Here is a 16074-nt window from a genome sequence, read left to right as displayed (position 1 = left end):
AATATAATATAATATAATATAATATAATATAATATAATATAATATAATATAATATAATATAAACTTCACACTAGCCCCCTTCGCAAATCTTCGTAATGTTAGGAATCTAGTTCCTGTGGGTTGGGATCTTTAGATAAAATCATGACACGTAAATGTTACATGTTAACATTTACCACATGATAATCAATATTCCAAATTGGAAACTCCAGTACAGTCACAGTTTTTTTTTTTTGTCTTTTTTCACTTCTTTTTATATAGGCTCACAGATTTCTTGTAGAAACTTGTGAATTGTTCATTTTTAAGTCAACACTTTACAGAGCAGCTTGAATTTAACTCCCCAGAATAACAGCAACTCCTTTTTAGAACTAGCTGTCAGATAGTTAGATTAGACTAAACAAATGCTAATTTAAAAATTTTCTTTTGACATGCGACAACAACAGTGGAATCTAACACATTTGATTTTGTTATATTGGATATATACAGTACGTGCCAAATCCGCCAAACCCATTGTGTAATTAAGTTATGTGTGTTTCTGTCAGAAAAACAGGTTAACATGACTGGAAAATATACATTTCATTGTTTTGTTTTCTTCCAATATACAACTTTTTAAGTTAAAAAGGTAGCATAACGTCCAGCAAAAGTACCTAAAACAACAAGACGTAAATTATTATATGTCAATTTTTATTTTTTTACTAAAATTTCCAACTTTCATCTCATCCGACAAGAACAGATAACAATAAACCATCACTTCCATAAGCTGCTGAAAATACAAATTTGTTTTTTTTCTTTTCCACACAAAGAATAAACAATTAAATACAGTATATAAAATACAAGTAGAGAAGTACAGGAGACCATTAGACAAAGCCAAAATCTCACATACAAGGGATGGTATTTGTGTTCAACAACAAAAAAACCCAGCATCAATAAAATTAAAAATAACAAAAATGTAAATCAATACTAAAGATTTTCTTTCTTTGTTTTATAAAATAATGTTAATGTGGATAAAGTAAGGACAGCAAAAACACCAAGGGAATCCCTTTACTGTGATAAATAAGAAATATATATTAATTCAAATGGGCTTTCTCTAACCTAAATGTCAAATATGGATCACAAGATTCCCTTTAAACGTTCAGTTAAGACAGACAAAGACAGAACAATAAGTGAAACAACTTTAAAAAAGCTTTGTGTCCTCAGACCTTCATAGTTTATAGCTGGTGCCTGATAGTCCAACTGGCTTCAAATCAGCTCATTCAAACCTTTTATGAAGATATGTTCAGGTTCAATAAGTTTGGGCTTATGACATGATGCCATTTCAGACATACTGCTCTTTGGGAAAAGTATACGGCCCCACTCCAGGTGGAGGAGATGACAAACCCGGTACTGAGGGGTATTTGAAGACAGCTGTTGTGTGTGTAGGAGGAGCGAAAGTGTTCTTGGATGGAGTGCTGGCACTGCTGGCACCCAGAGCAGGCATCAGTTGTGGGGATTGGTAGGGCTGCTGGGGGAGAAATGAGAGAGGAGGGTTGATGGGTGGGGAATAGGGTTCTGGATAGTCCTCCTTGTTACAGGCCAGTCTGTAGCTCACATAGTCAGCTGTGTTTGGAAGTTCCTCATAAAACCGTCCACCATGCTGCAGAGAAGCAGAGGCAAAATATTAAGTCAAGATTTAGGCAAGAAGCCATGCCCTGGGATGCTGATGTTTTTTTGTTACGGTCACACAGAAAACATGCTGAGATAAGAAGAAAACATATAACCTTACATCTGCGGCCAAATGCAATAAAAACATTATTAAACAGATTTATCATGGTGAAGATGATAAAGTCCTTGATTCTAATATAAGGGACTAAATCCTGGTTGCATCATCAAGGGAATTCACCCTGAGCAGCCAATAGGACATCTGAAAAAATACAATCACAAGTAGTTGTTATTCAAGCAATATTGCGATTTTGTTTTGATTTTCCTTTTCAATACAAGCACATAGATGTTTCACTCCAGGATTTAATTGTTTTCATGATCTCAAATGCTTGTTTTTCCAGCGTCCATTGCAGCAGAACCTCACTGTTGCTGTTATTGTGTGGACAATTGCTTACTTCTGCTCACATGCATGGATCTACACTTCCCTTCTGTTTGGTGGAAAACGCGTTTAAGTATATTACTGCAATCTAAAGAGCCATAGACACAGTCGGTGTCCCACTGTTGTTAAATGGAATGCAACCAAAACTGACCTCTTCTGCAATTTGAAAATCGCTTCTTGGAAATGTGTGATTATATTGCAAATGCAATTCACTGCCCAGCCATAAGTGGTGTTTGTGTATTAAAGATGCACACAAAATAATTTTTATTCCTGAGAGGTATAAATGCACATTTATTAATAGCATTATGAAATGGTGCGTTGCATTTGCAGGTGTGGCATATACAAGCCACCTTTTCCTGACTGTTGGGTTAAGATGATTTTATGACAGAATTCCACCAGGGGGTCCACACATAGTGGTGCTAAATAAACAGTGCTGATGTTTATCTTCCAAAATAAATGACTGGTGTTCTTGGCACAGTCAATGTCAAAAAGATTTTGCTTTTTCTTTTTTTCATAACAAGGGTGGTACTAACATCCAACTTTGGGGTTCTTCATTTGCATTGTTTTCCTAGTACAGTGCAGAAGTAATATTAGTTATAACATGCATTGCATGCATTAAAGCATAGACCAAGTCCTGTGTATGTAAATTCAAAACACGAACACAAACTGCTAGTTACCTGGATATCATCTGGTCTTTTTCTGATTGGTTGAGACAGTTTTATAGATGGCGAGTCAGCTCTGATTGAAAATGCAAGGGAGGAAGATAGGAAAAGAATTAAAGATGGATCAAAGTAAATCTGAGGAAAAACAAAACATGTGAGAGACTGAGATCATTGCTACATACGATGAACCGTCTTTTCTAGTTCTTATTTTGAGCACCAGGACTGTGATTGTAATGCCCATCAGCACTCCAGCAGCCAGTAATAAGGCAATTACACTGATGACATCTCCTGTTGCAATCTGGGGAAGAGGCTTTTCTGCAAGACCAGCAAAAACAAAGAACTTTGATTAACCACACTATCTTTGTTTCATTTTATATGACTATTACCAATAACAGTCAAATTGATCGTGTTGTAAATGTAAATAAAAAAAATGTATAAAATTAAAACTTGAAATTTAAAAAGGAATTTTGGGGAACAAAGCTCACATGCAAAACTCTGGAGGGGAAATAAACTTCACACATGACTCTGTTGTTTGGACTATCAGAATATCAGATCACATGCATGACAGAACTGGTTAGTAAGAATTTGACTGCAGCAGGTCTGAATCCCAGAAATGAAAAGATACATACACCTCTTTTCCCATTTGTTGTAGCAAGATGGGCTACAGCTCTTACTAATGGTTCTGGAGAACTTGTAAAGTGGCACTTCAAAATGCAGTTTAAGGTGACATATATATGTTCAGAAAAGTATTAAAACCAGACTTGGCTGCTCACAGGACATTCTGAGTCGGGCAGAATGGCCAACTAGTACATTTTTGCTTTCAGAGGATAGGCATAGTCTTGTTGAAAGACCAAGATGCACCAGGGGCAGTGTGCTGTCTTTAGAGGAAACAGGGTGACTGTGATGCGTCTGGCCCCACCATATTGTTATACCCACTACCAGAGATAGCCAAAGACATCTCAAAAGACTCTGCACACCATCTTCCAAAGGATACCACAACTCAACAGCATCGTCTACATTGATTGTCTCCCCTCTGCGGTGTAGAGATTAATCAGCTAACAACCCTCTAGATGCATCTGTCTATCTTCGACTTTTAGAGGTAGGCTCCTCATAGGCCGATTTGATACCATTTTCTGGCACATGGCCATGGATTGCACAGGGTTTTTATAAAGAGTCTATCACTTGTGTATTAATTGCTGTCACAGATGTCACTCAGTTCTGTGGTTTAGTGTCTGCTATGGTCTTAGGCAACAGATTGGCCCACTGGGTCTATGTACGTGTTCACTAAGCTAATCTTACATATTTTCACCAAATGAGGAGTCATTCTGCACAAAAACCATCCAGCCTCAAACAAACCAAGATGCTGTCCTTTTCTGCCAATACACGTTTAATATTTTTAAAAGAATTACCTATTTAGAGATAAAGTCAAGCTACCTTACCTAAAATGCTGACTTCAACAAACGCAGAACTAGTCCCGATGCTGTTGGTTGCATCACACACATATGTTCCTTGGACGTCATATGTGACAGGCCCCTTAAACAAGAGGAGATTATCTCGGATTTCAATGTTGCTTGGCATGGAGTTGTTAATCCTGCAGAGTATACAGTCAAAAAAAATATAAGTTAAATGTAAAAGCAAGTATTTTTGTCAATCCACATTTTGTCTTAATTTGTAGCTGTGTATAAAAGGGTTAGTCAAAAGTTGTTTTCTTTCTGATATGATCAATTAAGTAATGAAATTAATCTTGTTTTGATAAACAAGACTTATTCTTTTGGAGGCTTTTTTACCCTGGCTTTACATTTTTTGGGCTTTTAAAATTATGAAGTAGTCTATAAAATTACCAATGGGATTATGTAGTTGCAAATTTGGGTTTAAAGGCAAAACATAGCAGGATGCTAAACTCTTTTAAAAGCAGGGAATTTCATAGGGATGTTCAACTCCAATACTGATAACTGAAATTGGTCTGATATCAGCCAAAAAAAACAAGTATTAGGATATATTGGTCTACATCTAAAATCTAATATAAGCATCTTGATAGAAACACTCAGCTTTTACTCGCTGCTGATTTAAGTTTCTCTGGTTAATCACAAATGTTTTTTTTATAACTACTGCTGTTGACTGCTTTCTCTATTCGAGTAATATTAGCCTACTTGATAAAGACTTTTTTTGACATTCCACACAAAAAAGCAAGCAGTAAAAGTATAAATGATTCATGTACATATGGTATTTGGTCAATAGAAGTATTAGTCAAAGCCACAATATCAGTATTGCATTGGAAATAAATAAGACTCATCAAAGTACCCTCAAAAGTCCTCCTCCTGTCCAATTGATATAAAACTTAATGAATTAAAATATAATGATTTGCAAATTTAAGATGTAGGACTAATGATTATTGAGCACTTTTAATGACTAATTACTCACAATCTCCACTGGTACAGAGAAACGGCAGGATTGGCATCCGCTTGACAGCTCAACTGGACATTTTCCCTGTTTAGATACCAGTTTCCATCGAACCCTTCAATCATTACATCAGGCTCATCTGAAGTAAAAGAAGCAGTTAATAATTTTTTTAGCCTGACGAAAATTGAAACCTCAATAAATGTGCTTGATTGTCCCAAAATGACTTACATTGGATATCAAGAGTGACACTGTCTGTGTAGACCTCTTCGTTGTAAGTGGTGACGCAGGTCAGGGTCTCCCTGTGTGTTTCCTTGCTGGGCACTAAGATGTAGTCACTCTGAACAGTGAAAGTCCCATCTGAGTTGATGTACTCTCTGGTGCTCACTTCTCCAGGTACCCTGCTCTCCCACCTGCTCTCATCAAAGAGGAATCAGTGCCCACAGAAACACAGAAATTATGTGGAAAGTTAAAATTTTAAGACGGAAGCGTAACTGTCATTTTCACCTATATCTTTCTAGATAAATAGATGACGAATAGAGATAACAAAGAAGTGTCTTTCAGACATAAGGTTGCCAACTACCTGGAAAAAAAAACTGGTACATTTTTTTACCCCCTCTTTGTGTGTGAAATAATTTTTTTAACTATTTGAATCAAAGCTGCATTGAGTTAGATGCATATTTGCAGTGTGCTTTATATTCATTATCACTGACTTTGTCCACCCAGATATTTGTTTTTTTCCCATTCCTCCCTATATTTCTGCATAGTTTTTTTTTGGAGGAGGAGCATCACTATGCCAAGGTGCACTGCACCCATCAGCAGCGCCAGCAGTTAAATTATTCAGTTCGACCCCCATACTGCTCTGTTGTCTCCAGTTATCTTCTCAGTGAGCAACAGTTTGCTCGACCAATGGGATGAGAGTATTGTAGATCGTTTGATATATGTTGTCAACTCAATTGGTCACAGCGCAGGACAGGGCCCCTAAACAAGTTTACCTTAAGTTTTGTATCTAACGTGCCCTTGTTCTTTATTTTCCATTAGCTTTTTACTGACTATTTTTTACTCTCAGAGTAATACGGGACAAAGGGCTTTCCTTTCCACTTGATACAGGAGAGGTACTTCTGTTTCTAAATACGGAACAATTCAGTTTTTCAAGGGACAGTTCAGTACCCATTTGGACGTATTCAGGATACCTTTTCACTGTGACACCTTAGAACAACAAACTATTTTACTAGAATTTTATGGAAAATGCTAACTTAGAGTTAGCTAGTAAACTCAAATATTGTATTCAAATATTTTTACAAATCAAACCCAAAATTTGCATTTTTATTCAGTTAATCCCCTTAATCATGGCAAACTTTACATTTCAACTGCCTTCTTCTAAGGACCCCTTTGCTGAATTCTCATACTCAGTCCTCCTCTGCTTCATTCACATGTTGATCTCCCCTCATCCATATACAGGACTCAAAGATTCTTGAATTCTTTCACATGAGGGAGGAATTCCCCTCCAAACTCAACAGCGCAAGCTACCCTATTCTGGCTGGGAACCATGTCCTCAGACTTGGAAGAGCTTATCTTCACTCTGACTGATTTGCAATCAGCTTCCAACCACCCAGACTGTGTCAAAAAGCTCTTTGGCAAGGCTGGACAAGATCCGTCCTTAGTACCTGAGGTCTCTTGATGTTGTTGTGCTGCCATGGCTGACACGCCTCTTCAACATCCCATGGCCATCAGGGTTATTCCCTCGGCTGGCTGTGAGGCTACTGTAGGATGGTACCTCTTTGCCTTGGCCGGGGTGTGTTGTTGAACCCCAGCTTTGAGAGGAGCGGTTTTTGTCCTGGTTGTGGATCACTTGACCAGCTCTACACCCTATGCAAGGGGCTCGAGGCTCAATGGTTCTTCCTCAGGTCCACAAAGCACATGTGGGGCTGCAAATGGAATTCCACTGTGCCCCCCATGGTGCCCTGCAGGGGACACTCCATGCAGTATGACGTCAGGAGAGCTTTACTAACGGTTCGGCCATTGTACATATAGGGCAGGAGTCTGGTTTGCATTGCTGCTATTAAGTCAGACTTGTTGCTGGTGCATGATGGACTTCTGTAAGGTTGTCCTTTGTCACTGATCCTATTCATACCTTTCATAGACAGGATATGATCTGATTTGGATACCAATGGATTTTATCTCTGATTATTTGGGACGACATGGTTCTGCCGGCTTCCTAATACCTGTATCCTGTACTGGGGCAATGTCAAAGACTGTGTTATAGTTATACACAGCCAATGCAGCAACATTACGTTTATTTATTTATAGACTACTCATTTATTAGAGGTTTCCATAGTTCCTATGATGAACTAAAATATATATTTTTTGGCTGCTGGTTGCATTTCTTCTGTGGATAACAAAAGCTCCAGGAAACTGCTCGCCTTACATATATGTATCTTTTCTTACGAATCTTAATGTGGTGCATCTTCAGCAGCAGCTGCATTCCTATTGGCTGATCAGTACTGTAGATGTAGGTCGTAGCAGCTGTCGCACTATATGAATAGCAGACACTGTCAGATAATCATTGCAGGTTATTTTTGGTCAGAAGATGCTAAAAAGGGCCATTCCTAGGCAAAGTAAGGCAACAGATATAGAGAAACAACCAACAATTACTCCATGATATTCCAACAGCCCTCGTCTGTCATCTGCAACAATTGATAATTACACAATTTATATCCTTATATTCAGCAAAAGGTTATAAAGACTTGAGATTAAGTTTACTTTCCACCTGATACATGCATGCCACAATTTGTTTGTAGAACCTTTGAGAACCATGGATTATTGTCAATCTACTTCATATTGAAGACCCTTTATGCTGGCCTATCTCAACCAAAAAGAATGGACATTTAGTTTGATGCTTCAAAATATAAATAATATAATAATATATATAATAATATTATTTATAATAATATATAAATAATATAATAATAATAATAATATAAATCTCCTTTCTGACTCACACCACCCACTGGAACACAAACTCTCAGTCATCAGAACCTTACAACACCGGGCAGAACATGTCCCTACTAAAACAGATTGGAAGAACAACAAAGAACAGAAACACATCAATGATGCTCTCCAGAACTGTGGATATCCAAAAGACATGCAACAGAAGACAGTGATGAGAAAACTAGACGAAAAAACATCACAATCCCTTATGTTGCTGGAGTGTCTGAAAAGCTCAAGAGGATTTTCTCCAAACACAAGATCCCAGTACATTTCAAGCCAAACCAAACCCTTAAACAGAGGCTAGCGCATCCTAAAGATAAAACCCCCAGACCGAATATGAGCGGAGTGGTATATGCTGTTCAGTGCAGCGAGGAATGCTTTGATCTTTATATTGGAGAAACTAAACAACCTCTCCACAGACGCATGGCCCAACACAGAAGAGCGGCCTCCTCTGGACGAGACTCCGCAGTACACCTACACCTTGTGGACAAAGGAGGACCAGAATGTTCACATTCTGGATAAAGAAAATAGGTGGTTTGAGAGGGGCGTGAAGGAAGCCATCTATGTTAAGAGAGAAAAAACTACTTTAAACAGAGGTGGTGGACTCAGATTCCAGCTTCCAAAAACATACAATTCAATCATAGACATGATCCCTTCCAGATATCACCAAACCCCCCCACCCCATCACAGAGGAACGAAGGACCTACCCGCTCCAGCCGGTGAACAATACCTCCTTAACGACCGAATCTTAGCAATCATAGACAGGTTTCAGGTATTACAGGAGACAATCCCCCCCATAACGGCAATCCCCCCTTTAACGACCGAACCCTAGAATCATAGACAGGGTTCAGATATTACAGACTAACGATGGAACCAAATGACCCATTCATCGATTACCATTTGCATGTTTCCAAGCGATACAAGGCTTTGTCTATATAAGACTCAAACTCACTGCAGATCCAGACATTTGAATTGAGAACGCTTCCTGGAGAGGTGGCGAAACGTCTTCAAATCTTGGAAACCAAGTCCAGTGGATATTTTTTTGAATTTTTACGGAAAGAAATATAAAAACGTTCTGTACGTATGAAAACTTTGGTAAAACACTATATTCACTATATTTAATAAATACAGAATCTACTTCAACATAAATACAGACAAACCTGATGATACCAGGTGGCTTTCCATTGGCAGAGATGCAGGTGGCCACTGGAGTTTTTAAATTTGATGAACGAGCCACCAGGGTCGGTGTGGACAAACTCATCTGCGTTGTTGGGCGGACTAAAGACATAAACAAGTAAATAGGTACATGTTACAATTCAATAATCCTGCACCTACAGAGTGTAAATGATATATTTTCACCTAGTCAAACATATATAACAAACCACTGAATAAATAAAGTTTTAAACCACAATTTCTCAGTTAATAACTATCTGTGCTCAAATAATCTATTAAACAATCAAATGCATTGTTTTACCTATGAAATCAATTAAGGCTTTTACACTTAAACACTAAAAGGATATTTGATTCAAGTTTAACAAACACTTTCTTACCATAGACAGTAAGGTTTACAGTGTTCTCTCGGTTTCCTGCAGGGAATGTAGTATATTCACAGATGTATGTGGCTTCATCAGAGAGACGGAGGGAAGAAAAGCTGATGGTCGTGTCTTCCAATGTTGGAGTTCGCCGTCTAACTGCAGCGTTCTTGAAGGTGACGCGGTCCCTGTAAGGAGGAGCCACAGACACGCCAAGGGAAGGATTCGCAATTGCCACATTCTGCTTGGAGCCGTTCACCAGTTTCTGCCATGTTACCTTTAGAAAAGAGGCAAATAAAGAAAACAATCTGAAAAGATGGGTCATTATAAAGTTTTTTTTTTACTTTCCTCTAGAAAGGACTTTTGGCTGAGTGCTTCTAAGCTGTGTCTCCTTCCAGGACTGGGACACTGAAAAATCTACTGCTGCCACTAATGTCCCTTATACTCAAGGTTTAGATTAACTTAGAAGGGCTTTTGGCCCAGTGCTTTTGTGTTTTGCTCTCCATCACCTGAATGAATTCATTGATTAGACTTATGCTTACATGAACTATGGATACTTGTTTTGGGTTTTTTTTTCCCTAGGAAACTCCTTTCCTTCATTGATGGAGAATGCATTATTGCATTCTCACTTATTTTTTTCCTGTTTAATTTTTCCGCCTCTAACTCTAAAAGTCCCGCATACTTCAGCTGATTTTAACAATTCTGGTATCAAAACATTCAGCTTCTCCTGGAGGGATATATATGTCTTTTGGTAATTTCAGATATCATAATTTTTGAAATATTAAGCTTTTTTTGGCCCATAAAAATGAATGGAAAACTTCAAAAATCAACTAAAATTCCACTAAAAGTTCAGCTACTTTTCCCTTTCACTACTTCAACATAGTTTCAGCTAGAAACACCATTTTAAAACGTTTCTGCGACCTTCTGCTATTACTGTGTAACTCAGCTTTTTTGCTATCTTTTACAGTTTTGCTTTAGTGATGCTTCAAACTTTTTAAGATTGTTTTAAGATTTTAGTTTTTATAATGGAAGTCAATGACGGAATCTTTGTGCTCCTAGAGTGGGCCAAACTAGCACTTTAAAACATTTTGCTTTTGGCAAACAACTTCTGCTTATTTGCCAAATGTTAAAACTACCCATACAAATTATACATCAAAACTTAAGTATTTCTGTCAGGATTCAGGAAATGTAACCCTCATTGATGTGGGATTTACAGTTTTGGCCCAGACCATGAAGAAGTCCACACTCCCCCAGTAGAAATCCAATGGGAGAGCTTCCAAAAATCACAGATGAAAATCCAAAACGACACAAGTTTTCATATCGCTGCCACCTCTGAGCCATTTGATGTACAAACATGAAACTTGGTATAGAATATCTTCAGACCCTTCTAGCACTCATATTAAAGGAATTTTGCCATGCAGCTGTGTTGTATCTATTATAGTATTATTCTTATGATTTCTGTCCTCTCAGACTATACACACACATTAGCTTATAAAGTTTTGTGGCATATGTTGCATTTCTAAACGTAAAAGTTTTTTTTTCCAATTTATAATCAACCATGCTTCTGCCTTTTGCTTCTCTCTTATTCCTCTGTTTTCAGGAAGGCCATTAAGCTTTTCTTATAGATCATTCCTAAGACTTTACCAAAGTTTCTGTTTCCAAGTTTAGCTTATCTCTGTTTTAACTTTCTGTCCATATTTTACATTACTTAGACTTTTTAACACTTTAAGCCACTTTAAGCCACTTTCTTCAACATTTTAGTCTCTGTATTTAAATCAAACCTTTATTTCTTCAACCAGATAAGATTCAAGCTTTTCTTGCAATTTTTTTTTTCTGATTCTGCTAATTTAATACATCTCAGCCTATATTTCCAACATTGTCTTAATTCTGCTCTCTTTCTGGACAGGCATTAGGCTTCTGTTTTCTACTAATTCATAACATGCCCAATATTTTTCTGCTGTCGCTTTCAGCTTGCTTCTGCTTTGTCACAGTCTTGGTTCTGTTCTGTTTTCTTTTCAGTTCTGTTTTCTTGTATTCAGTTTTACTTTGCTCCATGTTTTCTAGTTTTATTGGTTTAATTCTTATTTTGTTGTGTTTTCTGGTTATATTTCAGTTCTCAGGTTTTTATATGTTACCCTCTGCTGCCCTTTTGCCTATTTCCCTAACTCCTTCCCAGTCTGCTCTCCTCACACCTGCTCCCAATCTGCTCCTTAGTCCTCTTTTTGTTCAGTCTCCCATAAATACTCTCCTTGTGCAGTTCCTCAATGGCTGGTTCCTCGTCTAACTTCCTCCAACGCCGTCTTACTGTGTCTTCCTCATTGTGATGTTTTTTTTTTCCCCTGAAGTCTCCAGGGTTTCTGGTTTGTTTTACTTTTTTCCGTTTGATTTTTGGATATTTGGATTCCTGCCTCAGTTGTCGGTTAACCTTTCATTAAATCTACAAGAAACTCACCTCTGCCTCTCTTCCTCTGCATTTGGGTCTTCTAACCACAACCATATCCTGACATGCTTTTTTTCAACAAAGAAATTAAGCATTTATCTTTTCTTATATTACATATTATTTAAGCATTTTCTGCCATTTTCAGCTTACAGTTTAGTGTACAGCATTGTCATGGCTGTTTTGCAGGAACAGCTATTTTTCAAAATAGTTTTGTGTTTAGTTGGGAGTTTTTACTAAACATGGTGTTAAAGGAGCTATTCAAACCATTGACTCGGTGTAATATCGGATTTTCTGTCTGTAGAAACTACATCCAAATCAGGGGGTTTTGCAGCAACTGTGTAGAATGGAGGAATGAGTGAAAAGTTTCTGTCTGAACTGTAAGTTCACTTTGTCTTTAGTTGTCCTTCAAGGAACTCCTGCCAAGAGTAGCTAATTCTGGGTCTTTTTTGAATGGAGATATAAATATTTACTCTCATGCTTTGTCTAAAACACACTCCTGTAAAATTGCAACTTATTAACTGCTTGATGAGTTGAACCAATTTATGTATCCTTTATTAAATCTGAATCAATGATTTTGTTTCCAATGAATTTGGACTACATGTACATGAATTTCACATATAGATTGACACTATTACTGCTGAAAGATACTATTTTTATTTATTTTTTTTAAACCTGGACCTTTGACAGCCAAAAGTATTAAGAAACTGCCCTTTATAAAGTGCTATAACACTGGTTTTAATTTTGTCAATTTTATTAGCAAATCTTTAAAAGCTTTTACATTTAGACTGACTCCCTGCCAAATAGGTGACCCTCATTTGTGAAGAATTGCAGTGAATAAGTACTCATGCATATGTTCCCAAGTTATTAGGAATGACAAGAATTAAAATCAGTTTGTACATAATTTTAGAATTATATTTATTTCTTTTTTTTTTTAGATTGGCAATAAAAATGATTACGTACTGATAAGCTCCATTAATGTATTACTAAAAAAAGAACAACGAAAAAGGAAGATTTTTCTATATTTAAACATTCGAAATGTAAAAATATTTAAATCTAAAGTTGCATTTTTTTTTTAAACATAAAGGTACATATTAAAATGATGAATAAAGATATAATTTTGAGAAGCTTGCCAGGATTGAAATAGTAAAATTTCAGAAAGATTATTAATCTAAGTTATGAGGAAATGGAAATGGGAAGGACTTATTACAAAAGTGTAAGAAAAAATATATTTTATTTGTGTAAGGAGGCATTTATCAACCTGTCTTGTGTTAACAAAAAAGTGATGTATTTCACTACTTACTAGTAAACTAGAATATTTCAATGATCATGATTGAGCAAATAATGATGTGCAAATTGATGCTTGCATCTGGTTGTATGTGTTATAATGATGGGACTAAAAGGGAAAATATGTATTATTTTATTCAGTTTTTAATGATATATTTAATTTTCATCTGTGTTTACTGGTATAATCCAACATTGTTTGTGTATACCTGGGAGATTTTGACTGGTGGGTTACTGTTGATGAACCGGCAGCGAAGATCCACTTTTGAGCCAACATATCCGGATTTCCCTTCATCCATCTCCACTCTCTGTCCCTTTACTTCTGCAAATAAAATCCCAAAACACAAAATAAAAAAATACCTATTAAAGTTAGAAAATACTACAAAATTTAAAACTAAACAGGTAAGCATGATTTTGCTATAATCTGTTGACATTGCAGCATGCTTGGCATGAGAGCTGAACTGTAAAAGGTGATGCATGCTGGCAGAGGCGCAGGTAAACTGCAGCCGAAGGTTGTGGATTAGCTGAAGGTATAAATAAGCAGGATTTGTTTAGTTACTCCTTCTACTGACTTACTGATCTCCTTTAACAAATCCACAGCCAAACTCCGTCCACTTGCTGTACTGACAGTGTAAATGTGTCACGTTTGTTTACTTGGGCTTGTCTGAACAGTGAATACAGCTTAATGTTTTGTTTTGGTCCTGATGGATGGAATTTCCACTCATTATGATGTGAGTTAAACAGCTAAATGGGCACACTGCACAAAACACCCTGAAAAAATGATTGCTCTAGATCTCATTAATTGTCATACAAATACACACACATAAACACACAAAATAACTCACATGAAGATTTCATCGATATCCGTACTGTATTTTAGATAAGAAAACCACATTATTTTCAGATTTTCCCAGAGACCTCACAAAGCACCTTCTCTGCCAGGACATGTAATGCATTTAGCCATTCTAATCTGGTCCGCACTAACTTTTAATGGGTTTGTCCTTTGCAATTGCCCTGCTAAACAAAAAACCCCAACGTTTTTTTTTTTTATATTTCCATGTGTCCCTTCCACCAAATGGGAATTGTTTATGTCTGTGATACAAGCTTAAAAGAAAACAACACAAAGCAGATTAAGATTAATTTAAATATTCCCACTCTTTTCATTTTTTTGTTCTTGTTCAATTAAATGTCTTCTGAGTTTTACAGGCAATGCGTGAAGTATTTTTTTTTTTTATATGTTTAGTCTGAAAAAAGTTTTGTAAATTTTGTTAGTTTTGAATAAATGTGTGACTTGAACTGGTAAAATCTGCAGTTATTTGATATATTTAAAACTATCTCAGATTTTAATTAAATTTCTCCTCACTGTAAAACTTGATAAGTTAGTTAAACCGAAATTATATGAGGAAACCAATTGCCTTAAACCATTTAAGTTTCTTGATTCAAACTATTAAGTTGGATAAAATCTATTTAAGTAGGCTACATCTTATTTAATATTTATCTTAAGGTTCTTTAAACTGAACTTAAGACTAGTAAGTTTCCTATGTTTACATGCGTTTTTCATTTATATGAATATGTCATATATTTTTTATATAACATTTATAAATTAAACCTGTTTATTAGCAACAGCCTCTTTGACATACTTTTTAATATTTTTTATATTATATTATCAATCAAGCAAAAGCATGGAAGTTAAGTTGACTTTTAATAAAGCATCATGCAGCAACATTAGAGAGCCCTCTTTAAATCTAACAGCTCTTAACACACGTGGTGTTAGAAAAAAAGAAAATGTTAAACTACCTCATCAGTGCAGGGAGGTGCAAAAAAGCATGGAAAGCCAAGACACCAGCCGAAATCTCTCAGTAATTAGAAAGCAATCCTGGCCCTCGTCTGTGCAATTAATATCAGCTGGTTCAGTCCCAAATTTTTGCCTGGTATAAAAAAACAAGCATTTCATGATAGGTGAAAGCAAAGAGCTTTCTCAAGACCTTCGCAACCTTATTGTTTCAAATAATGATGACATTGGTTACAGAAGGATTTCTAAACTTCTGAATGTTCCAGTGAGCACTGTTGAGGCCAAAAACCGAAGTGGAAAAATTAATTTTACCATAAACGGACCATGACCAGATGCTCCTTCCTAGATTTCTAGTGAAAATAATTATCAGAAGAGTTGTCCAAGAGCCAAAAACCACTTGTGAAGAGCTTCAGAAAGACCTTGAATTAGCAAAGAAACAACCATTAATTTGGGGTAGTGTTGGCCTATTGGTTAGAGCAGTGCCTTTGTGCTCTGAGAAGGTTGCAAGTACCCGGTTCGATCCTCACAGCCGGCACTCTGGGTCTCTGAGCAAGACCCTTAACCCCACAATTCTCCCCAGGTGCTGCACGGTGGCAGCCTACTGCTTCCAAAGTAAATGGATTAAATGCAGAGAGTTGATTTATCCATAGTGAGAACAATAAAGCTCAATTTCTATCTTTTTTTCTTTTCAAATACACTCAACCACCATTGCCTGTATGCACGCTCCCCACGCAAGACTCCATTGCTGTAGAAAAAGAATGTTGAAGCTCGTTTAAAGTTTGCTGCACAACATTTAGACAAGCCTGTGTAATACTGGGATTCTATAATCAGTATTTCTGATTCTGATTCCTGGTTGATGGGACAGGTGTTGTGAATGAAACGGTGCCCAGCTTGAAAGAGCTCCT

At 36.8% G+C, this 16074-nt stretch overlaps 1 protein-coding gene across 1 annotated transcript in view; it reads right to left on the bottom strand.

Annotated features, from left to right (window-relative positions):
* Positions 1-707: 707 nt before the first annotated feature.
* Positions 708-16074, bottom strand: part of LOC107098505 (nectin-1-like) — a 30417-nt gene continuing 15050 nt past the window's right edge. Inside the window, exons 2-10 of the mRNA XM_015396226.1 lie at positions 13587-13699; positions 9675-9933; positions 9285-9402; positions 5365-5546; positions 5158-5275; positions 4176-4327; positions 2919-3051; positions 2752-2812; positions 708-1630 (exon numbers count right to left, since the gene is read on the bottom strand). Coding sequence (XP_015251712.1) covers positions 1313-1630; positions 2752-2812; positions 2919-3051; positions 4176-4327; positions 5158-5275; positions 5365-5546; positions 9285-9402; positions 9675-9933; positions 13587-13699 — 1454 coding nt within the window. The 3' untranslated portion in view covers positions 708-1312. The remainder of the gene's footprint in view (positions 1631-2751; positions 2813-2918; positions 3052-4175; positions 4328-5157; positions 5276-5364; positions 5547-9284; positions 9403-9674; positions 9934-13586; positions 13700-16074) is intronic.

The sequence above is a fragment of the Cyprinodon variegatus genome, unplaced genomic scaffold, assembly GCF_000732505.1.
Source record: "Cyprinodon variegatus isolate N-32 unplaced genomic scaffold, C_variegatus-1.0 Scaffold784, whole genome shotgun sequence".
NCBI lineage: Eukaryota > Metazoa > Chordata > Actinopteri > Cyprinodontiformes > Cyprinodontidae > Cyprinodon > Cyprinodon variegatus.
Note: the sequence above shows the minus strand (reverse complement) of the source record. Positions and strands in the feature narration are given on the sequence as shown.